At 47.6% G+C, this 24,368-nt stretch overlaps 1 protein-coding gene across 1 annotated transcript in view; it reads right to left on the reverse strand.

The window, feature by feature from the left end:
• Positions 1-672: 672 nt before the first annotated feature.
• RASAL2 (RAS protein activator like 2) overlaps positions 673-24,368 on the reverse strand; it is a 164,788-nt gene continuing 141,092 nt past the window's right edge. Inside the window, exons 9-18 of the mRNA XM_059477872.1 lie at positions 23,598-23,742; positions 20,849-20,993; positions 19,751-19,987; positions 18,891-19,092; positions 16,449-16,627; positions 14,423-15,266; positions 11,045-11,179; positions 9,790-9,992; positions 9,291-9,378; positions 673-5,489 (exon numbers count right to left, since the gene is read on the reverse strand). Coding sequence (XP_059333855.1) covers positions 5,337-5,489; positions 9,291-9,378; positions 9,790-9,992; positions 11,045-11,179; positions 14,423-15,266; positions 16,449-16,627; positions 18,891-19,092; positions 19,751-19,987; positions 20,849-20,993; positions 23,598-23,742 — 2,331 coding nt within the window. The 3' untranslated portion in view covers positions 673-5,336. The remainder of the gene's footprint in view (positions 5,490-9,290; positions 9,379-9,789; positions 9,993-11,044; positions 11,180-14,422; positions 15,267-16,448; positions 16,628-18,890; positions 19,093-19,750; positions 19,988-20,848; positions 20,994-23,597; positions 23,743-24,368) is intronic.

Here is a 24,368-nt window from a genome sequence, read left to right on the forward strand (position 1 = left end):
GCAGGCTTTGAAATTGTGGAGAAAGAATAACTCTGTGAAACTCAAATAGAGACTTTGCCAAAACACCCCCTTGAATATGGATTTTACGTTCAGTAAGTTCACTGTGGAAGGTTTTCCCATTCACTATACACATATGAAGAATAAATGTAAATATCTTAGAATCCAGCATTTGATGAATGAAATGAACCTGTGAATGAAGTGAACCTATAAATAATATCCCTCTGCATGTCCATGCCTCCAACTCTGCAGCTTTGGGCTGCTGTGTGAGAATGTGTAATTTAGGAATGGACTGAACAGGAGAACTGGGCTGATCACACTCACTGGTTGGGTGTGAGGGGAATAACCACAGTAATTAACACACAGAACTCTCTTTTCAGCACTCAGTGAGAAACCCCACAGCCAAAGGAAGCAGAGAGCAGTTCTCCCTGTCTCCACAGCTTGTCGCTCTCTCACTCCACAATGCCAGGATTTCCCAGCCTCAGGAGGCAGGAACTGATTCTGTTCCCCTCAGCCCTTGGTTGGCTGAGGCTGCTCCAGGCAGGAGCTGCTCAGTCCCAAATATTTTGTCCCAGTGGGAATTCCTTCCCCTCCACTCCCTGCATTTACACAAACACAACCCGAGCACAGAACAGAGGGGGACTTAAAATCAGTGTAAGTTTACAGAGTCCAAACTGTTTAAAGTTAAAGTTTATTTGTATTCTTTGTAGGAATATCAATAAAAGTCCTCAAATGTATCTATATCTGTACATATTACAAGAACCTTCAAAAATTATTCACAGAACAAAAATAAATCTTCTTTAGAACAAACCCAGGCAATGAAATGCAGAAATGGATCTCAGAGACCAAACAGTCCAGTGCTACAAGCATAAAAATACGGCTTGAAAAACAAGTTTATTCCTTTTTAAAGGTGTACTTTGTTGAAATAAAAAATAAATTATTTAGAGCTATCACTGTAGAACAGTTCTGTGTAGTAACACTCTTATTAAGGCCCTTGAGACAGAAAAATCTATTTTTGCAGGTAGGATTCCTGGCAGGCATGATCTGTAAGGACATGCTCACTCTCCTGGGGGTTAACTTACTGTGGAGAAGGAAACATTTAAAAACATCACCCTAAATTTAACTCTTTTTCCTCTGGCAGACCATGCCCACCACTGATGGAAATGCACATCATGGTTCAATTGGGACAGGAATTGTTCTCCAGGAACAACAGAGACATTTTTGCAGAACACAGCAGAATTCATCTACACAAGTAAGTACTGCTGACACATTCCATGGACATGGCTGTAAAATTCACGGACTTCCAAGTTAAAAGCTGTTGGGTTTATGCAAGCATCAGAACATGAAATGAATATATCATGGGGGGAAAACTCACAGCCAAACCAAAGCAATTACATTATTGCAAAATCAACCCCATTTCTTTGATGATTTATTAGATGGATAAATAATTTATTAGTGATTACACCTCATATTCTCTAACTAGAAAATACACACATCCCTTTCCACGCTGCTGTAGATTCCCTGCCTGAGTTAGGCCACTGGAGAGGAATGTGGCAAAATGTGTAGCTGTATGGATCTGTGCTTTTGTAAAAAGCTGCCCATTTTGGATCGACCAGGGAAGTAACAGGTGGTAATTCCTAGATATGAAACCTATTTCCCCTAAAAAAAAAAGGCCTGAATTCCTACAGTTGCAAAGAACAGGGATTTACAGGATGCTGCCTAGGCCGTGCTCCCTCTATCCTCTCAGAGCCAGTCCCTGCTGACCTCACACCCTGCAGACACCACACACAACCTGCCAAGGGGCCACACACAAGAGGCTGCTCCATCTCCCTGCCTTGCTGTGCTGGCTTCAGGCTTTTCCTGAGCACTCAGGAAGCCCAGGTGGCTTTGGGGTTTGGAGAGAACCCTCCTAGAACGTGGCCAGCACAGACTGAGACACCAAGATGGGGTGACTCTCCTGTTCAGTCTGAGGAACATGAGTATTCCTCCTCCAGGCTATCCAATTTTTCCTGCACTACTTCATCTGTTCCCCAGTAAGAGCAGCAGCTCCTTGCACAGCATTAGACACAGCCATCAGCCTTTGCTCAGAGTGTGAACACAAAGCCAGCTCCCCATCACACCTTGCACCATTTACTCCCTCAGAGCCCACTGGCCACGAGTCTAAACCCAAACGTGATCAGGCCCAGGCAGGGCTCCTGCTCCTGAACAGAGCATGGATTTTATCAGTCTGGACAAAATGGAAACTGGCATTTTCACATATTGTCAGCTTGAGGCGGCTGAAAGTTTTCTGGAAGGCTGCTTGGTAACAAACTAGGAGAGACAGCTGCCTGCAGGACTCAGGAGCAGTGTTTTGTGCTGCAGCAGATCATTTCCAGTCTAGCAGCACTGACTCTGCAACCTTCACCCCTTGGTGGCAGAGCTGGAAGAGCACGCCTGGCACCTGAGGGGAGAAACTGGAAAAGCAGAGAAACAACCAACCTAGCAAGGAGCTCTGAGACCACAGAGAGGGGTCAGGCTCTGAGAGAGCCACTGCTTCTTCCTACAAGCATCCTACGAGCTTGAGAAACACACAGGAGAAGATACAGTATTGGAATGATGCACTACCCAAGATCTCACCAATACTGGGGCAGGGATTAATTCCCCTCTAAAAATCCAGGCTGAAATGCTGCCTCTACTGCAGAAACCAAAGTGTACACCTCAGCATCAAACCACACAGGTCAGCCAGTGACCTCTGACACTACCAGAGCACTGGGGAGCTCTGGGGAAAGGTGTTTCCCAAAATAATGCTGGAATAACTCTCCTAAAACAACACATCTGCTTCTGCCTCGTTCTGTCAGTGCAGCCCCACGGGCGCTCACCCACACCTCGCTCACAGCACACCCACATCACCTGCACTGTGCCACAAGGGAGCAGTTCACATGCCCATCCCAAAAGGGATGGGAGCACGTTCCCCCATGCTACAGCTGTGCAATTACAGTACATGGCTACAGGGACATGCAGATCCCACAGAAAGAGACCACAAAAAGGGTTTGTGTGACAGAGGCCCTCACGTGACAGCTCAACACAAACTGGAGAAGTTGCTACGGCTGTGATGCCTGAAGGGAGAAAGGAGAAACTCAAAGGCACAGTTTGAGGAATAAAATATCAGAGGTCAGCAAGGATCTGAGCTGGAAGACGGTTTGGAAAGTATGGAAAAGTAACCACTGCTGAGCCAATGCAGAGCACAACCCCAGGTGTGTCAGTGCCACCTGCACCGAGTCCTGGCCGAGCAGCCAGAGCAGCTGTGATCACAAAGAGCTGAGAATTAACCCCAAATCCCAGCTCACTGCTGTGCTCCAGAAGGCCTGGCTAGGATGGATGCACACACATCCTGCAGCACAGGAGTCTCTGCACTGATGCACAGAACACACAGGGGTGGTGATGGTGGCTTGAGCATCGTGACACCAGAGCACACACACTGCTCTGCCACCTCCTGCATCAGCCACAGGGCTGGGGTGAATTCATTTCCAAAAACCAGGCAAACTTAGCAACAGACACCAGGTTTGGGTCTTGGTATTGCCAATAACTCATGTGCAGGGAACTGGCTTAGACAATCCTGGATTTTTCATGAGACAATCCCACACTGAGGCACCTCTCAAGGTTTTGTCTCAAATTGAAGTAAACTTTTCCAATTTCCACAGCACATGAGAATGGCTAATCACACTTGCTGTTATCAGTATGTTTCTGTAATTAACAATTTCAATCAGTGCTGCAATACTTTCATTTACTGTGAGGGTTTGAGGGCTAGAAATGCACAGCAAAAGTTGAAAGTAAAAATTCACACTTGACTTCAGAATCTGAGATTAAAAAAAAAAACAAACAACTCTCTCTCAGATTAAATATTGTGGCACTTGATGAAATCATGAGAATTGACAATACCAAGCCATTTAGTGTTCATCTGTTACAGATTGTGTCACTGTCTCCCAGGAGAAGGTCACTTTGGAGCAATATCCCATTCACACACAGTCTGGAATCACGCTTCTATGAAACACAACTGAAAGAAACTGGAGACAAAAACTTAGTCAAAACTCCTGAAAAGAACTGCAGTGTACAGAACTCAAAAAAATACCTTTAAATTATCCAGAGAAAGGAAAATTTCAGCAGGAATGGAAGATCTTTCAACAAAGGTGCAGAAAGCACCTTTCATTGGAACTACACTGGCTAAGCAAGTGGCTGAAATAGTGAAAATTAGCAAGCATTAAAATACAGAAATCCTCTAGAAAAAGGGACTTTTGCATATGGAATTTCCTGTGCTGGGCATGGGCACCCTTTGGTTAGCCCTTTCCCGAGAGGATTAACCTGTCTGTTCCTGATGGAGAGCAGAGAGGGAATTCAGGGTGCCTCTGCAGGGGGCGTACAGTAGGGATTGGCTAGAAATCGTTAAAAAAGTATTTACAGGTCTGTAAATCCTCCAAACAGAAGAAAATATAAAACTGCATCAGAACTGGGCTACAAAAGAAAGAATCCTACCACAAAATCCTGCAGATTCCCTCTGTCTGACAGGAAGCCTGACTGTGCAAATTCCAGGAATCCAGCTTGCTGCTGCCACTTTGTACCTTCTCCAGAAAGGCTGTTTTATGACAGAGCCCTATTGGAAGTAGGTACAGGACACAGCAAGAGCCAGTTCTCTTGCTAAAACATTTGCTATCAAGTTTGCATTCAGCTAAAGACCAGCTGGGGAAGAGGGGAATAAACCCAGCTGGTGAGTTTTCCTATGGAATTCATTTCACTCCATTCATGTCCTTTGATCAGCCAGTTGCTGCCTCGGGTCACCCACAACACACACGCACACACACCCCCCCTCTTCCTCCTCCCAGGACTGCAGTGCTTTCAACAAGAGAAAAACAACAACATCAACAATAACAACAACAACAACATAATTATAATAATAATAAAAAAAATAGCAATAATTAAAAAATCTACAGTATTCACTTCCTTTTGGTATATTACATTGGCATTTTCTGTACACAACCCATGAGTTCCCTCTATTTACACAGTGATCCACAAGGACTTATTCTGGGAAGCCTGGTTCTCCTGGCCCTGAGTGGGGAATTAAAGCCCACCCTTCAGAGTTGCTTTTCAATTTTATTGAATGTACAATACTATCTTAAAACAATTTAAAATACAATTTTAAAATACAACTCTAAAACAATTTTAGAACAGTCTTCAAACAATACAATCTTCAAACAATACAATTTTCCTTTTACAGAAGAACTATGTGCAACAATCAGTGACGGTGAGGGGTCTTGGCTCTGCTCCGTCCTGCTCTTCCATGGAGGTGGTTGGCAGCACCTGCAGAATTAGAAACTGCTGTTCTTAAATTCACCATTCTCCGTGATGGAAAGCTTGGGAGGGTTGCCATTCCGGACGTGCATGGTGTAGCGCTCCTTTACCTGCGTCAGGGCACTCATCAGGCGCGTGTTGGCCGAGTCCAGGAACACGATCCGCTTCTCCTGCAAAGACACCCCACAGCGTCAGCGCTGCCGCCCGCCCTGGCTGGGAGCAGCCTGGGCTCTGGCAGAGGCAGCTGGGCCAGCACTCCCTGCCCACATGGGCTGTCTGCCTCTTTCTGTTTTCGGGGTGCCACGGGCTCCTCTGCGGCCGCTCCGGCCCTCCGGGGCGTTTTGTGCGACGAATCCGAGTTACAGCGGGGAATTGATCGAAGCTCCACCCAGCCAGGCAGGGTTTTGCCACAGGGGGAGTGGGAGGGGGTCGGTGTTAATAACAATGGTAGCCAATTTCCATATTACATTTTAGAAGTATATTAGAAAAACAGAAACAGGCAGCAGAAAATAAAAGTGGTGTGGGGGGGGTTTCATCTGGCAGAGAAAAGTGCAGGTGGTATCTGCCGACCGTTGTCTCTTTGGATGGAGTGTGCTCAGAGTAAACTCATGGGATGCTTGAAATAAATAAATAAACAATAATAAAAAAAAAAGCAGATAATGGCAGCCTGCGGTGATGGTGCAACAGCAACACAGAGAAGCAGCAGCCAAAGCTAACGCTGAGGGTTACTGGAGGTGAGGGGGAGAGGGCACTGTGGGTGGAGGGGAGATGCCATTGACAGAACACAAAGAACAAACATGGAACACGCTGCTCCTAAACCCATTCCAGCTCGGGGGGCTCCTGGGCTCCTCGAATGCATGTGCCTGGTTGATTGTCCTTGCACAGAACGTGCCAGCCTCCACTCGGAGCAGACAGCTGTGTGCTGTCCGAGATGTGTGCTGCTAAATTGACGTAACCCATCACCAGACCCAGCCTGCTAACAGTGGGATACAGCACTGGAGGGGCAAGCCAAGGCATAATCAGAGATGACAATTTCCATCTTTCCCCCAAAAAATAATAATAATAATGCAGCTGCAGAAAGCAGTGCTAGAGATAGCAGGAAGGTTACTGTGCTCTCCATGCCACCAGCCGATTGGCTTTTGTTCTTTGAGAAGGGAAAATGTCTAATTTGCTCAACCAAAACAAGTTGCATGTGGGAACTCTTCCCAGTCCAGCCCATTGAGAAACAAAATGGAGGGAAAAATGATGCACAGAAGGCATAAACGTTAAGGAACAGTTCAGACACACTGCTCAGGAGACTCACGTGCCACCACAGCCCCTTGGGATTTGGATCCCAGCACATCAGTGCATGCTACAGCACTAATCAGCAATGTCTGCTTTTCTCAGTGGGCTCCCCCACAGGGCTGAGTGCTTGGGTGCAAAAACAAAACAGAATTTAAGTCCTGCTTCTGTTACAGCCCTGAACATGCTGAGCTCTGTGTAAAGCCAACAGAGGAGGAAGAGGCAAAAGGCACAAGGCCTGCTTTAGCCCTCATCCCAGTCCAGCTGATGGGAGCAGGGAGAACACAGAGCCAAGGAGTTACAGGCCTCTCCTCCCAGGCTGAAATGAGCCCTGCAGAACACAACTGCCTCAGAAGGAATGTACTCCTCAGCCAGGCAAAGCTCCTACTCCTCCAACTGTATTTCACCTGGAACATACAATTTAAAATGAAATTTTTCCTTCTGAAACTTTTCCAGAAAAATTTCTAAAAGATCTTTTCAAAGAGTTGAGAATGAAGGGCTGGCTGTTTTTAGACACTGCTGAGCACTCACTGAGCCAGTCTGCAAAACAGCTGGAAATCCACACTTGGAAAATCAATCTGAAAAGCACAAGGTTGGTGAGTAGAGGCATCTTCTCACTGAAAGGAAAATTGGATCTACCAGGCACGTCTCTGTAACATGCTCAGGGCACAGGGAGCAGGAGGAGCTGGAATGGGTAGGAGGTCAGTGTGCTGGGCCAGGACTGGGTACTGCTCAGCTAGAGAACTGATTGGGTTTACTTGCCTGTTGGAATTATCTCATCCCCATTTATGACCTGTAATTTAACACAGCGGAGATGTCACTTGCAATAGCAACCGGGCCAGTTCTCTTTGCAGCTGCGCCGCTCCGAGGAGAGACTCTGGCCAGACCTATCCCTGCTCAGGCTCCAGAGCCAGAACAGCTCGTGTCTGTGTGCATGGGGGCAGTGCTGGGAGCTGCCCTGCACCCCTCAGACCATCCCAGGCTGGTGTCCCTAAGCACAGGGTCCCAGGGCACTGCTGCTCCTGGCAGCCTTTAACTCTTCAGCCGGGTATGACGAGCCAGGTTCCAGCCCCACTCAGTGAAATCTCACACAAAAAAACACCTTTCTTTTCTAGCCACTGAAGGAATCAGACTAAATAAAATCTTCCAAGCACGATTTCAAGGGATTGCTACAGAACCCAGCAGACACCTGGGCTCCCCTGGTGAGTCTGCTCTGAATCTTTCAGCAGTTTCCTCCTCTGCTCAGGTACTCGAGGAAGGACAGTGACAACTGCACTTCCCCCATGCACTGCCTGACAGTGAAGCAGTTGAGGTTTGCCAGTGACCTTGCTTGACCAAGAAAGAGAGAAATCATTAATGCTGCTGTTTTGCTCCTGTTTTTTCACTGTTTTATCACTGGTTTCCACCACAGGTGATAAATGCTGCATCACTTGATGAAGTGTGACTAAGGACTACACCCTTCCAGCCCTGAGGGTCTGAAGGTCTCACAGGTCAGCAGAGGTCCCCTCTGCCAGCTGGTGACACTGGGATCACAATGGTCCATGCTCCACCTTGCTAGCCCATCACCAACACCAAGGCTGAGAGCCTCCTGGCACACACAGGTAACAGGCAAGTTTCTTACTCAGTCCCAATCTCTCCCCTCCAAAAATCACTTTGCATGTTTGCCCAGTTTCTTCTTGAGGCAGATGAAAAAGTTATCCACCCATTTCAGAATCCAGGCTGCTGCCTGGATGAACTGCCATTCCATGTCTGTAACAGCAGGATGCCCTGACTGTGCCTAGCTCCAAAAACCACAGCTCTTTGCTGCTTTATATTTTCTCTACAGTTCCACAGGAGTTCAAGTACTTCTAATACCCCAGTGCCATGTTTAACCATGTTCAGCTGAGACTCCCACCACCATTCTTTGTGTAGGGAATAACTTAGGTTATTCCTGAAAAAATGATTAAAGAAGTTTCCATATGGAACTACTGAAAAGCCCAGAAGCAGGAAAGAGACCCTCCAAATGCAAATACCACAAATGTAAACATGGCAGGCAGATACAAACCAGTCCCAGGTTCTGTTGTGGGATCAGCACACACACAGAGGAAAAGCTGGAATGACCCCCAGGATACACCCACATGCACTTCCCACTGGGTTCCCCTCCCCACAGCTGCCCAGGGTGACCGAGGTGGGAGCTGCAGGTCTGTGGGAAATGGGCATTTCCCAGGACTGCTGGGGATGGCCAGTGGGTGAAATGCCACAAGTGACATTCCCAGGACAATGCTCCATTGCAGCATTCTCTTTCCTGGACTCCACTGTCCAAAGCCATGCTGTTGCTGGCACAGCTGAGATGCATGCACATGGCAGCTAAACTATGCTGGGGTGAGGCACAGCTTCCCACAGGTCCCAGGCCCACACTTGGAACAACATCTACACAATGCACTGCTAATCCTTTACTCCCTTGGGATCCCACAAAGCAGCAAAGGTTTTGGAGACGTGATCAGTCCTGGGATTTGTTGCCAGGCTGCCTCATAGCCCAGGTCAGACAGAATTAAATAAAGCCCAAAGTTGTCTCCCAGAGGCAATAAGTGACCTGTGTCACACTGAGGGCTGATATGGCTTGGAAGTAGAGAACAGTGCTGGGGCAGGAGAGAGGGGCCAAGAACAGGTTCTACACACAGGTTCTGGGAGATCCCAAGCTCTTTACCTACCTGTGCATCAATGATTTTCTGCTTTGCATCAATGACTGCTTGCATCTCAGCGTGATCCTTTTTCAGCTCCTCTTCAACAGCCATGAGTCTGATGAGCAAAGAGAGGGACAGATTAGGACAGTCTAATCTGGCCTGTTGGTTTGACTTCTCTGCTTCTCCTGGCTCTCCAAGAGAAGAATTCTGCTACTCTCAGGAAAGGTTATCTCTCCATATGACACTCCCAGCTGCCCAACCCTATTATTTTCAGAATGGACATTGCCAAAAATGCCACTGCTCTGAAAAACTGATTTCATGTACAGATTCCAAACAACAACAAAAATAAAGACCTAGACTCAGAGACCTAAGGTAAAAATTCCTAAGTATTTTCTTTTACCTTCCTGACAATCTCAGGCAAGTTTCCACACTGCATCCCCATTTCTTCAGCTCTGAGGATGGAGTTGCACAGGGGAGCCGCTTGTCTCGTTTGGAAAACCCAGTCCTGAGCTTCCCAAAGCCTCACCTGCTGATGATACTTTTCATCTGGCTGTCCTTCTCCTCCTGCTGCCTGCGCAGCCTGTCCTCGCTGTCTTCCAGCCGGGATTTGTAGTCTGTGAGCAGCTTCTGCATCTGCTGCTCCTGCACCAGGAGCCGCCGCTCGTACTCCTCCAGCCGGCGGCTGGACACGCGCAGGCGCTCCTTCAGCTTGGTGATCTCCTGCTCGTACTGGCAGCCAGGGAGGCACCAGGGAATCAGGGGCAAAGGATAAAAAAGAAGAGATCAGATCCTCAAAATGTTCTGCTGGCTCTTTCGGGGAGTGTTGTTGTTTGGAGTTTTTTTAAGGGAAAAATAAGCTGATGGAAGTAAAGGAAGTGAGAAGCAAACATAGGGACAACCAGAGAGAAGGAGCATCCAGCTGCCCCCACGCTGTGGGGTATCACTCTGCAGCACAATTCCAGCAGTCAGAGGGCTCTGACATGGCTCCTCAGCCCTGACTGATCACATCCTGCCTTACTTCAGACTCTAGCAGTTCTCAGGCAGATGTTGCTAACATCTGGAAATGGATATGCAACTGTAGAAATGGCCCAGGCTGCCCAAACTTACAAACCCAGAGCTGTGTAGGACCCAAATAACTCACTCTTCAGGACCTAATCAATCAGGGCAGGTCAGAGCAAACCAGTCACTGCAAACCAGAGCCTTTCTTGGCTGAGCTTTTGTTCTTCTTGTCTCTCTGGGCAATCATTTCTGCAATAGTGCCATGAATCTCAATATATTGCTTTGTTTTGGGTTCATTCCCCTTTCCTAATAATCCTATGTTTCTGCTTCTTTGTCCACTAAACATTCTTCTCACTCCCTGCCTTCTCAAGATACCAGACCTCTTACACAACAACTCCATCCCCACAGCAACACATGACTGTGACTGTATTTGGAAAAATGGGATCTACTTCTGAAAAAACACACACTTTCAAAAACAGACCATGCAGATTTCTGTGCAGCTCAGAAACCTTGCAGTACCTGGGTGACAGGCATTTGCCTCAGGAGAAGCCCAAGACAAATCTGACTGCTGCTACTGATGAAAGCTGAGCTGCAGCCCTGCACAGTCCCTGTGCATGTCCTAAGCCATGCTCAGTGGGGTTAACAATCCTGATTTACTTTATTTACTGAGTTAGTGATCACTGTAACTAATATAACCTGAGAATGTGTGATGCTGTGACAGCAGGGCCTGAAAATCCCTCTGAACTCGCTGTGGGGTGCACAGCACTCAGAATCAAATCTACCTTCTCAGCATGCTTGACTTCATCCAGGCTCTGAGTCGTGTCCTTCTTGGTGTCCTCGTACTGGCCGTTGTTGAACACCCATGCCGCCGTCCTCTCCACCGGGGACAGCGTGGCTGAGTCCACCGGTGACTGCACCTGGGGCAGAGACACCTGGGCGTTGGCATCCAGCAGACAAACTGCACACTAACCAGCTCTGACATCCAGCTCAGCTGGAGGAGAAAGGTACCCATGGATCTGGCAGCCTCAAAGGATCCCTGGAAGGTCTCCTGCAGGGATACTCCATCCTGCGTTGACTTTGGACCTCCAGCACCTGCCTGAATCCTCTAAAACCAACCCGCTTTGGAAATTTTTCTTCCTCTCCAAGTGAGTTACTCTCTGAAAAAGTTCTTGTTTCCCAATCCTGTTCACATCCACCGCTTCCCTTTGCCACGCTGTCAGCAAGGCTTTCTCACCCTGCCACCTCTTGCACAGAGAACACACAGTGACAGAGCTCTGCTCGCAGCGTGCTCAGGTGAGACAGGCTGGTTTCCCTGAGTGCAGAGAAGCTCCAGGAGCAGCTTCCTCAGCCAGGCTGGGACAGACTGCAGTGGAGCCTGGGACTGTACAGTTGATGTGGCAGGAAGGTGTGGCATGATCCCAGCAGTGCCTGCCAGGTTTGGATGGTCCATTGCAGCGTAGCTGCCCTGCCAGGGCCAGCTGTGCTGATGGGGGAAAATGTCCAGCCTCTCTGGAGGCTCTCTCTCCCCTCTTCAAGGGAATCCAAACAGGGAGCCAAGAAAAGAGACAAGAAACTCTCTGCCTGGCTGGGGAAAACATGGCTTGCTACAAATTCCAAGCAATTTTCACAGACAAAGACAAGTTTATAAGCGCAGGAATTAGCATAATGACTCCTGAAAGAGCAAATTGTCTTATGTTTTTGAGAAATGCAAAAGATCAACTTCTCCCCAACTGCAGCTTCTTTTTGTGCCCAGGCAGCTCTTCAGCTCCCTGCCTGGCCCAGTGGTGCACCCAAGTGCACTGTGCTCCCTGGCTGGAGCTTGTCAAATCCCAGTCTCAGCCAGGAGCTCTCCAAGGGGGAGGAAGAGCTTCTTTAGGAGCCAGGGATCATGTCACCCTCCTGCTGTGTTTCTCCTGCTCAGAAAGAAGCCTCAGCAGAAGTGTAAAGCCAAAGAAAAGGCACAGGAATTAGGCAAAAATCCCTGGATTTAGGCAAGGGCCTTTTGTGTAGAAGGAAGTCTTCACAACAAGAAAGTTAACAGCCCCTTAGGTGTGGTGTGGCAGCCTGGCAAAGCTCATTAATTCAGATTTTTTTATGGCATTTGCTGTCAGGCAGCCAGAACAAGGGAGACCATGGCCCATGCATGGCTGTGAATGGCTGGAGAATGAGGAGCAGGATGGATGAACACTGTCACCAGCCACTGGAGCTGCAGGGGACTCAGACAGCAGAAAGGTGACTGTAAAATACATCCCCAGCTCTGCACCAGACTGCTGAGCAGCAGCAAACCTGGCCAAACAAGCTTCCAAGTGTAGGACAGAATATTTCCAGCAGCAAAATTGTGGAAGCTGTCAAGACCAAGTGGATGGCAAGTCACACATGCTAATGGGTCACAAGTTTTTCTCCAATAAAGGGCAAAAAAAAAAGAATTAGCCTGCTAGGAGCATGTATTAATTCCCCTCTTTGCCTCTCTTCCAGAGGAACACACTGACATTTCTGTTCCCACCTACCTCCTAAATGGAAATGGAAGGCAACAAGTGACCTCTCCCAGCAAACAAAGGGCCCAGCTCTATATTCAGAAACAAATGGGACTTGTAGAGAACAGAGTCTAACAATTATAACGCCCACAAAACATGCCTAGAAAGAACATGCCCAACTTCTCTTTTCTCTTTCTCTTTTTTAAACAAGAACAGAATTCCACAACAAGATTTGCAATTAAAAGGATGCAATGGAATTTGCCTTGAAAAAAATGTTGGCCACTCCATTTGGCACCATTCAAGACGTTGTTCATGGGTGTGGGGAAGGAGAGAACAAATTGATTTCTCTGAATAAAGCAGGAGCAAGCACTCTAATGAATCCAGTGGAAACAATTAGTACAGAAAGTACAGTGGGAAGACAAGTGGATGCACATCCCCTGCACATCTATCCTTTTTACTGGCCTAAAATGTGCTACCAGAACCACACAAGGTCTGGTTGTATTCCACAAAAAACCCCTCACCTAGCCATGCCCCTATGCCCCACTGTAAAACACACACTGCAGGGAGTACAAACACACACACACTTCAAATAACCAACAATTACTTCTTTGGGTATCACTAACTTGGCATACTAAGCTTAGGCTTGTGATTCAGTGATTCTGCTCTCATACTTCAATGCACTTGAGGTATCAAAGTAGTTTTGAAGCCCTGATTGTTCCTGGGTTCCCAGATATCACCCAGCTTTTCCTGTAACATTCAGGAGTTTGCCAAAAAAGCTCTGCTGTCAGGGAACACCAAGAAAACCTTGGGCACAGCAGAGGTTGTTCTGCCACCTTCACCTCACAGCCCAAAGTCTTCCCCCTGCAAGAGCTCTGACCTGCAGATCATGTTTTCCACCTTCACTGTAGCATTGAAATACTCACTTCTTCTGTAAAATTAAACTAATGTAGGAAAATATTTTCATACACAGCAAATCACAACAGGATTGTTATTATTTTTTTAAAGATCAAGGAATGATGGCTTTTTGACAGGAAAACCTTGATTTATAGTTGTCTATGAGCAACTGATAATGTGCATTAGGAGTTGGTAGATATAAGCATTCCTTTCCACAAAAAAATTTGCATTATTCATAGTTTGGGATTATTAATGAAAAAGCAGCAGTTTTCTAAGGAACAGCAAGAGATTGCTTCATCACGGTGAAATATGGATTTCTCCACACTTTAGACAACTGTGCTTATTTGTTATTTTGGCAGCAGTTATCCTGTGATGTTTTATCTTTGTTCATTTCCCTGTTTTGAGGCAGCTCTGCTTTTAAATTAGCACCACAGGGCAAACACAGTCTCACGTGGCGATCTGAACTACCACTACAAAGCTGCTCCTGGTTTTTTTTTTCCTTTGTATTCAGGGAAATTTTCCAGCTCTGTTTCTTACAGCAGGTTTGCTGCTACCTTAGTAAATGGAAAACAGTTGTTTTTTTCTTCAGATTTAGTACAAAAGCATCCCAGTGCCACAGATAAGGTGGCTTGCCGAGCTTGTGAGAGTGACAAGCACGATTATTCCTTACACTTGCCGCTATTGGCCACCGGTGTAAGTGCTGCTATTATTGATTCAGCTTAGAGGTCCAGAAAGCTTTGGAGGCCAAGGGCTGAGCACCAAAGCAGAGGCCTGGAGGCAGGGCTCCCTTACCTGCTGCGTTTGCTGCCGCTGGATGGCGCGCACCTTGGGCACGGGGCTTTCCCTGGAGGACGAGGACTGGTGCCGGGAGCGGCTCCCGTTCTGCACGGGCTCCGCGCCCAGGGCCCCCGAGACGCTGCCGGTGCTGCGCAGGGAGGGGCTGTGCGTCAGCGTGTGCAGCGTCTTGGCCCTGGTGCCCAGCACGGCCTGCTCCATCTTGCGGATCTGCGCCTGGCTGCTGCTGTTCTGCCGCGGCAGCACCACGGGCACGGGCCGCTCGGGGCGCCGCGCCGAGTCCTCGCTCTGCGAGCTGCGCTTGGCCGACTCCTCCAGGCTGCTGTTGCTGCGCCCGCTGGGCTTGAAGTCCTCGCTGTTGCTGCGGCTGCGGGAGCTGGCCGTGCTCAGGTTCTCCGGGCTGGAGTCCACAGAGGCCTTGGCCGTGGGGGGGCTCGGGTTGTTCAGCTGGTACACCGGGTTTTGGAAGGAGAGGGGCCGCAGGCTGCCCTGCTGGTTCCAGGCCGGGTGCAGCGGCCTCCGCACCTGGGGAGCGCTCTGGGGCGTGCTCTGGGTGTCCCACAGCTGCTTGATGGTGGCCACCTGGGTGACGGAGAGCTGGCTGCCCGCCAGGCGCAAAGGCACGTCGTGCATCATGGAGGCGCTGTCGCTGTGAGCGGCGTGGGGGTCCTGCAGGTCCATCAGGGAGATGCTGCGGCCGTTGGGCAAGACACTTACCTTCTCATCCTTCTCTGAGCAAGTCATGCTCTGGGTGGATGCCTGCTGAACCAGCAGTAAAGTCTTGCCCCTAAAATGTCCATCTACATTTTCCTGGGTTGGAGACTTCAACTTGTTTATGTCACTGTGGAGTGGAGAGGAATTTGGTTAATTTTTGAGCAGCCAAGACCCTGAGAGAGCTGTCCCAGAGAAGTCTTTCTACCTCACTTAACCTCCCCCCACTGAAAGCTTCAAGGAGCCAGACTTCCTTTTATGAGCTCTTTGTGTGCAAGTCAGAACACACTCTTCCCTTAATTACTGCTTATGTTGGAGAATGGTGTTTGATTCAAGAAGTCCTTCATCTTTATTTTTTTTTACAGGTGAAATCTAAACCATTCCCACTAAATTCTCCCCCCTTTAGTCACTTCTGTGTCTAGCAACACTTCAGATGCCATTTAACCCTTTGCCATTATGTAGCAAGAGATGGGACAAAAGGAAATCATCTCAAATTGTGCCAGGGATGGTTTAAATTGGATACCAGGAAACATTTCTTCACCCAAAGGATTATCAACACTGGCTCAGGCTGCCCAGACAGTGCTGGAGTCACCATCCTTGGAAGGTGTTAGGATGTGGCACACGAGGACATGGTTTAGTGGTGGCCTTGGCATTGCAGGGCTAATGGTTCGACTCTATACTCTTAGAGGCTTTTCCAGCCTTAATGATTCTATGACTCTGTGTATTATGGAGGTCTTAAAATTCAGCAGGAGCTGTGTGAAAGCTCCTTCAGAGCTGGATGTAAGCTCAGGGGGCGTGTGACAACCTGGCCCTTGTGCCTGACAGCACAGGTACTGCAGCAGCTGAGCCCTTTGGCAGCTCTGCCATGTCACAGCTCCAGATTAACAGCTGTTACAGCATTAGAAATGCTGCACGGAGCACAGGAGGGACAAATTCTGCTGTTCCACAGGCAATAAGTTTCACCTACAGCTCAGTTTTTCCATTAGCAGCCTGATGGCCAGAAGGAAACACCATGGCTGACCGTGCACTCAGGCTGGCAGTAAATCACAGAACTGATTTTTTATCAGCTCAAGTCATTGACTCCCAGAGATGTGGTTGAGTCCTGGGTAAGTCCAAAGCTCCAGGTGCCCAGTGCCACCTTGTGCACCTCTTACTGGGATGGTCCATTCCCCATAAGAGAGGCCCCATTCCACAGCTCAGGTGATGAAGCCCCCAACCCTTGGAACCACAGAATAGTTTTGCTGGAAGGAGACCTCGAGGATCATCTCATTCCCACTCCTCACAGCTTTACAACCCCACAGCTGGGACGTACCCATCGCTGGGGTCCTCAGTTATCTTCTGAAGTCCCGAGGAGAGACTCCCAGCGACGTTGGGGCTGGAGCTGTGCTCCGTGAAACGCTTCAGCTGCTGCTGCGTGGGTGTGGGGCTGCTCATGGATTTTGTGATATCCGCAAGAATACGGGGGAGAGGTCCCAGTTTTGCCACGGTTGCCTGTAGGAAGGAATTTTCACCCTAATTGGATACAAGCACCACGACATCCGGCGGGTTTGTGATTTTTTGGTAGCGATGCACAGAGGGATGGAGTGGAAGGAAGGAGGGTGGGTGGTTGTGTGCGGGTGTGCCAGGATCGGAATGCAGTGTTATGGAGCAGCGCAACGACGGCGACCAGATGGATGGAGGAGACGAAACGGGGTGCAGCAGACATTGAGGAAAGAAAAGGAAATAGAAAAGAAATTAGGATTGACCCCCAAAAAATAAAAATCATGCTCAATAAAACAAAACTACTGCCATTCCAATGCAAAACTATCATGCAAAGCACACTAGATCCCGGGTGGGTGAGGTCAAAGTGAAAACTACGGCATCTGCTCATTGAAGGGCATTCAAAGGCTACAGATTCAGCTGGTGGGGGGGACTTTCCAGGCAAAGGGGGTCATGTGGTAAAGGAAATGCATGCCAACAGATGAGGGGGATCATGAGAGGATTGAGGGTGATGGGGAAAGGGAAGGTTTTGATTTCATAAGCCTTTCAGTTTTGGTATCCTGCATGGATGCCATCTCCTTCTGCACCGTTATCAACAATTAATTAAGCCGTTCTTCCCTACCCAAACTTGAAAAATAACTGCATGAGAGCATCAGTGATCCTCATCCCATATCAGCATGGGGTGAAATGTGTGGCTCCAATTACAGGTTAGCTCAGTGCTGGCCAGGCTGAGGGTAAGAGCAGCTGGCCTTCAGCAAGGAAGGCTGCTCCTCCAGGCCCTGGCTGCTCACCCCTTTGGGCCACTGCTGGGAGATCAGCTACAGGGCATCTCCAGGCTCCTGGACTGCAGGAAGAAGGTGAAGGAGCTGCAGATTTATTAAAAAATTAAAATTCTGCTACAAAACCAATGTTCTTCTCAAAGATACCCTTGTTTTCCCCATAAGCAGGTATTCAGTCAGTTTGGCTCCAGAGAAAGGTCTCTTTACAGACACTTTCATACAGCACTGTGGCTATTAAAATCTCCAAGGTGGCTCCTCTCCTTATTTCCCAGCCATTCCCTACAGTAAAGCCATAATGCATGTAACTTTACCCCTTAATTCTCTTTTTAGGAAACCACTGTACCAGCTCCCAAGGGCCTGCTAGGATATATCCATACATCTAACCTACAGAAAGGGCCACGCAGATCCTTACATTTGGAATCTACACTGGATGAGGTAAATTGAAAACCAACATCATATCTTATTATCAAACTAAGATTAATATACAGACTGTCTTTTTGAGTCAAGGGCACTTCAATTTATTCTGATGCAACAAACTCAGATTTTTGTTTTTTTCTTTTAAGTAATGTACAGTGAAAAAATAGATACACAACCATTAACTACTTTGGCAAACCCTAATGCAATAAAAATTGAGTGCATTGCTATTCACCTTACTTCTCCAGTTTCAAAAGAAAGAATAATATACATGGAAAATGGACAAAATAATGCACCTCTAAAAATTGAAGTATGGAACAGTTCCAAGCACTTAAAAAATAAAAATACTCAGTTCAGCTTTTCTGGGCCTTATCAACTACATTTGCTACCAAGATTTTAATGATCTTGGTTCCTGCAAACCCACATAGCCAAGGAAGATCAAAGCTCTGCCTTTCCTGCTTCTATAGTGAAAAGGAAGCAGTGCTCATTGCTGGTGGTGTCTGCTGGGATCAGAAGAACAGAACCTGGACCCTGCACAGGAGCCAGCACAGGGCACAGCAGAAAGCATCTTGCTCTGCTGCAGGATGGCACTGGGAGCAGATCCAGCCTCTGACATGGCATTCCTTGTGTGCCAAAATCAAAGGAAATGAGAGCATCTCAGCAGGCTTTGGATGGGGCTCTTGATGAGCACAGCTCCACAGGGCCAACTCATTCCTCCATCAGAACAGGGGAGGGCCTGCTGGGCAGCAAAGCACCTCCCTCAGCACCACCAGGCACAGCAACCTGGCCTTTTCCTGTCCAAAAGCCTCACTTATGAGACAGGATGGGCTGCCCAGGGATTTCAGGTCCACTTCCAAGCAATGCCCTCAGCAAGTGCCTGCAGTGCTGCTGAAGCCCAACCACCTCACACACCCTGCTGCAGGGCCTGATCTGAAATCACAGATGGAGCAGCTGTGAAGCAGCACCATCACACATTCCCCTCCACACATTCCACTCCTGCCTTCCCCTGGAACTCCCCAGTGTTTGCTGTTGCCATGGAACCATCCCTGTATTCTCCTTCCAGGGCCTCCAAACAGCTTTACCTTATCAAGCTGGGACACAACCTCCCAGAGGAGGGAATGCAGCACCGAGAGCTCCTTGCCCAGGTCGATGTAGCCGTCGTATCCAGGCATGTTGGAGATGGTATCTGGGTTAGAGAGCTCCCTCAGAAAACGCTGCATTCCTCCCCACTCATGTTCCAAAAACTCATTCATGAAGGCCATGTACTCTTCCTTAATACCAAACCTGCAGGAAAGGGAGGTGGGGGGAAACCCAGTCAATAACCTCCACACAATATACAGAGTACAAGTGCTTACAGACAATTACTTAAACACTTTACTTTAGACCTGCCTTTCTGAAGATTTGGAGTATCTTCCAAAAAATAAAAATTCAAAATCTGAAGATTTTGAAGTCTTGGAGGGAAAAAACAACAGAACAATTTAAGAGATTCACTGCTTTGTTGTACTTACTTAAATACTACTACCTCACTGTTTATATTACAAATCACACCTCTCCCTGCTCCCTCCCACACATACTCTTTCTCTTCTCCCATGTAGGAGATGTGCCATGCCCTTTGTATCATTCAACTGAGAATTCTGGAGGGAAAAAACATGAAAATCATGATTCTTGAAACAGCAAGGATCTTCTTTCCCTTTGAAACAGCATAGAAAATATGGTAGTGCATGACTCCTCTTGGTTTTATGGCGTGTCCCCTCCACAGAATCCAACACACTCCAGTCTGCACATAAGGAGAATTTATCTGAGGTGTCTCAAGCGCTCACATCCAAGTGAGAAGATTCCCCCTGTGCTAAATCTGGCTTCAGTCTGCCACAGAACCAGCTGCCTGTGAGCACAGCCAGGAGTGGGGCACGCTGCAGGTTTTGGTTGCCCTGGCAGCACCTACTTGGCGAAGTTGGCGAGGTTCTGGATGACCTTGGCGATGAGGGTGAGCGTGCGGGAGGTTTGGTCATCGGGGTACTCCTGCATCAGGTTGAAGAGGCTGGGGGACATGATGGCAGGGCACAGGAAGCGCAGGAACAGCGAGGCACTGATCAGGCGCTCGCTGATGTCCTGCTTGCCCCTGTTCAGGCACTGCTGCTTCCAGGATGCAAACACCTCCTTCAGCTCACGAGGGAACACGCTGGAAAGCAAAAGAAAACCAAAAAAAAGAGAAATTAAATTGCACTGGCAACGAGATGCAAGAAGTTGAACTGGTGATCAGTCACTCGAAAACATCAGCTCTTTTTTACCTCCCCTTTTTTTCTCTTTCTCTCTAGGCTAGGTAATGTCATTAAGCCTCTATTCATAGATCCCCATTTAATCTGGTGGCACTTAAGTAGTCTTTAAAGCACCCCTTGTTCATCTGTGTTAAGTGAAGCCATTTCCAGACAGGCTGATTTGCAAGCTAGAACTACTTATCCATTGTTACCCTGGAGCAAACAGGGTATTAGAATACTGAAAACAAACGAGCCAAACTGAGCTCATCTCCATATCTGACAGTTTTACCTTGCTTGTTAGGCTCTCAATATTATGCCTTTGCTTCGTGCCAAAGCAAAGGCCCGTCTTCCTCCATTGCTACTCAGAAACAGAGATTAATAGAAATCTCCCTGACAGTGCTTCCTCTCTGTGAGTTCCTGTTCAATTCCACACATCTGAAGAGTCTAAAAGTCTTCTGTACACATCAGCTTTCTATGCCAAGTCCAAGCTAAGCTATTATCTCCTGACTTTATTCCCTCTTTATCCAGTCACTCTCAGCATGTGTTCCCTTGGCAGGGATTTGGGGAGGTGTGGTTTGTGGGTTGGACCCCTCAGTCTGGGCACAGGTTCACCTGCAATCTGGAGTTACAGGCAGGAAGACAGTGAGGAGAAGGCACAAAGGCAGCCTGGGAGGATGGAAGGGGCTGTGCTCCTTCCCTGTCCCACTGCTGCTCCCTCACCCTCAGAGGAGGAACAGGCACCCCTGAGCAAACAGGGACAAAGGGGGGGAAGGAAGGGGCCTTACCAGTAAGAATTGATAATCTTGCAGAAGACCAGCTCACAACACATTTTCAGGTTGCACTGATGATCTGCTAATTCACTCTGTGAGCACCTGCTGGGATCTGCTTCACAGTTTTCATCTGACTCATACACAGCCTTGATAAACTCCCCTGGAAGAAGGGAAGAGAAGGAACCAGGGTAGTTACAAGAAAAGCCTACTTGACACACCTTTAAATCCTGCTTATGTCTTTCCCTGGCAACTGCCTGTCCTGCTCTGGGTGTCTGCAGCTCAGCCTCCAGACACCAGCTGTTGGGGACACAACTCCTCCCAGCCCTTCCCCAGCAGAGCACAGCCTGGGCTCTGATGCTGCAGCCTCCTGTGCCCTTGTGTCCCCAAGCACAGGTGCAAAAACAGGATGGCTCTGCTTAGCAACCCTGCAGGCACTTCCCTTATGGCCTAGAGAGGAGGATTTGACTTGGTATTCAGTGTTATCAACTATGAAATTATCCACAGTCCTAGCAATGAAGCTGTGTGCTATATGTCTTCATAATTTCCCCAGAAAATGCTCTGGCAATGATATTTATTTATATTATTGCTAAATCTGCCCTTTTTTTTAATTTTAAAAAGTGTCACCTTGCTCTTGAATAAGAGTAATACCCAAGCCCTAGCTAGATGCTGCTAATTTGTCAACCTCTTAGATCAACACGTTACAGTGTTTTTATGGCCTGCATCTTTCGAGCTCCCTGGCATTTCTGTCACCCTTCCCTTTCAGCATCACAACAGAAACTGCTCACATACAAACCACATGAAGCTGCCTTTGTCTGACAGACTGGAATGAGCTACTCAGTGCTTTCCCTCCTCTGTATGCAGGCATTCCAAGTGATTTTTAAGCTGTTGGGTGTTCACTAGGAAAAACCCTTTATTCACTGGTTTAATGATTCAATGTCTTTCAAGTTCATCTCCTCAGATGATCTCACTGGCTCTGAGCTAACACAAGGCTTATTTGTGGAAAAGGGGTTTGTTTTTAGCCTTTGCTTTCCTAAAACCCCTTGAACACCTCTCAGCCCCTTCCCAAATCTCAGCTTGGTGTTGTTGCAAGCCAAGCAGGCACCACATTTTCTTAATTTTTGCTGAGGGCATCTAAATCTCTTACTTGCAAAACTGCTGGCATCACTTTAATTGAGCCAATTCTGTTTTAACTCTTGTTTACTGATAATATTTTTTTATCCTTAAATATATTTGAAACTTATTCTTTGTGGCCCAAAAGACCCTGCTATAATCAGATATAAGATTCCCTTCCAGACATGTTACATTGCTAACACCAACCACAGTGCCATTAATCCTTTCAAAGAACAGGGCAGCTGAGTAAAATGACATTTAAAACCTGACAAAGAATTAGATGGGGATATTGTCATGAGCAAAGTTCCCCTGAGCTGCAGACAAGCTGGACAGCCTTGGGGGCATTTTCCATCTCTCCTGCCTGTGATTTACCATCTTATCACTCAGTGCTAAATGATGTATTAACAGTCATTAATGTTAGAATATTTTATGCAATTACTGCACATTAAGGAGCTTGCAGTCAGCTGTAATGGAGTGGTCCCCCAGCTGATGTTCAGCCTGCTGGGAAGCACAGCACAAAGCACCAGGCTGCGTTTCTCTGTACCAGGTGAGAGCCCACAACTGTGACTTACACTCAGTGGTCGCACCCAGGAGAATAAGACTACCAGAACAGGCTCATTACACTCCAGAAATGGCCAAACTGGATGCAATCCCAGTGACTGCAGTGACCCTTGGAGCACTAATTTAGCCAGCTATCTCCTTGATGCCCTGCCAGAGTCTGGGATTGCTGAGGACAAGCGAGACTGCTGGGAAAGCAAGCAGCTTGGCTTTTTTTCCCCTTTTTGAGAAAGGATGTGGTTTGGGACTTGGCTTTGGCCTGATCTTGTTTCTCTTGTATCAATTTCCAAAGCTTTCTTCATCCCAGAAACAACAGGGGGTGGGTGGCTCATTGTGCAACTGGAGAAGGAAGATTTGTGTGGAGCTGCTGAAATCTGACTGTGGTGAGGCTGTGTGAGGCAGCCAGCTGGGTTTGGTGCCCTTTGCTGCTGACTTTGGGTGGCCAGGAATTCCCCAGGCACTGGGTTATGACTAGAGCAGAACCTCTTGGTGGAGGGAGGACAATAACAAAATTATCAGAGTCCACCCTGGCATGTAACAGTGGGCATGAGGACCCTGTGGGGAGGATGGAGTGGTAGATCCCAGAATGGCCAACGAGTTTTAATGAGTCAGTAAATAAAGAGCAGGGATAAACACAGGCAAGAGGCTTCCCAGACAGGATGCATCCTGATCTGTCCTGGGATGCTCAGCAGCCTTGCAGCCTCACTCCCTGGCCTTGTTTCTCCAAGGACTATGTGTCAAAACCCCTCTTTCAAGCCTATATCAGACAGAACAAGCACCATTGCTCACAAAGAAGTTGCAGTGTTATACCTATTTAGCACACCAGAGACACAAACCAAAGTTACCCAGAAAAACAGAAGATGGCAACACAAACTTGAAGAGGGACTCAGCTACATCAAATCTTGCCTTGCATGGGTGCTTCTCCTGCAGGCACCAAAGAGCACCTTCTCCACGTGGAGGAAGGGCACGGAGAGCAGGACAGTGTGCTGTCTGTGTATGGGACACTCAGGCTGAGGCTGTTTCTTCCCATCCCACATTCCCAGCTGCAGCCACAGCTCAGGGTCAGCCCTTGCTGTGCAAACAGGGGGTTTCTTACCCAGTGCATCCTGGAGGTACTTCTGTCCTACCAGCTTGAGGTATTCCTCAATAGCTTTGGTAGCAAGTGTGTTCTCCCTGAAGATCAAGACATCGTGTTCTGCACAACGATCTACCTCAGCCATCACCAAGTCTGTCAAGAAGTCCTGAGGGGAAAAAGGTCAAATGGCAAAGGTGATTTGAACCAGCTCAGTTGTGCCAGGCTAACTGCAGAAGCCAAGAAGGAAGGATATTTCAGGATAATAAATGATTTCTCAGCCTGAGACAAGGGGTGCAGCTGCCACATGAAGTACAGTCCATGGAAATAGCCAGGTCTCCTCTCGGGTTTATTATATTTGTAGAATTATATAGATCACAAATTATAAAGGATGAAGCAAAAGTCTCTTAAAAAAACCTTTACAACCAAGCTTGTGTTTCAGTTCAGCTCCAGAACAGAACCTCTCAGCAGCTTATCAGAGGCTTTGTCTGCTGACAGAAACTGTGCTATTATATTTATCCTTATCTTTATAAGCAACATTCCATAGAAACATGGATTTAAAAATCCAAATCGGAAGTGACACACAGGTTATTACAGCTTGATGATATTTGAATAAGAAGAATGGCTTAACAAATTAAATTCACAAACCAAGACTGCTTTAGGATTTGGAAAAATAAAAGTTAACATTCAAATTGCTGGTTATCTACATGGCTTAACTTGAACTGTTTTAGATTGTCCAGGCAGGAACTGTCAGCAAGCCTTGATACAGAGAATAATCTCTTGATATAGGGTCTA

The sequence above is a fragment of the Ammospiza nelsoni genome, chromosome 9, assembly GCF_027579445.1.
Source record: "Ammospiza nelsoni isolate bAmmNel1 chromosome 9, bAmmNel1.pri, whole genome shotgun sequence".
Classification (NCBI taxonomy): domain Eukaryota; kingdom Metazoa; phylum Chordata; class Aves; order Passeriformes; family Passerellidae; genus Ammospiza; species Ammospiza nelsoni.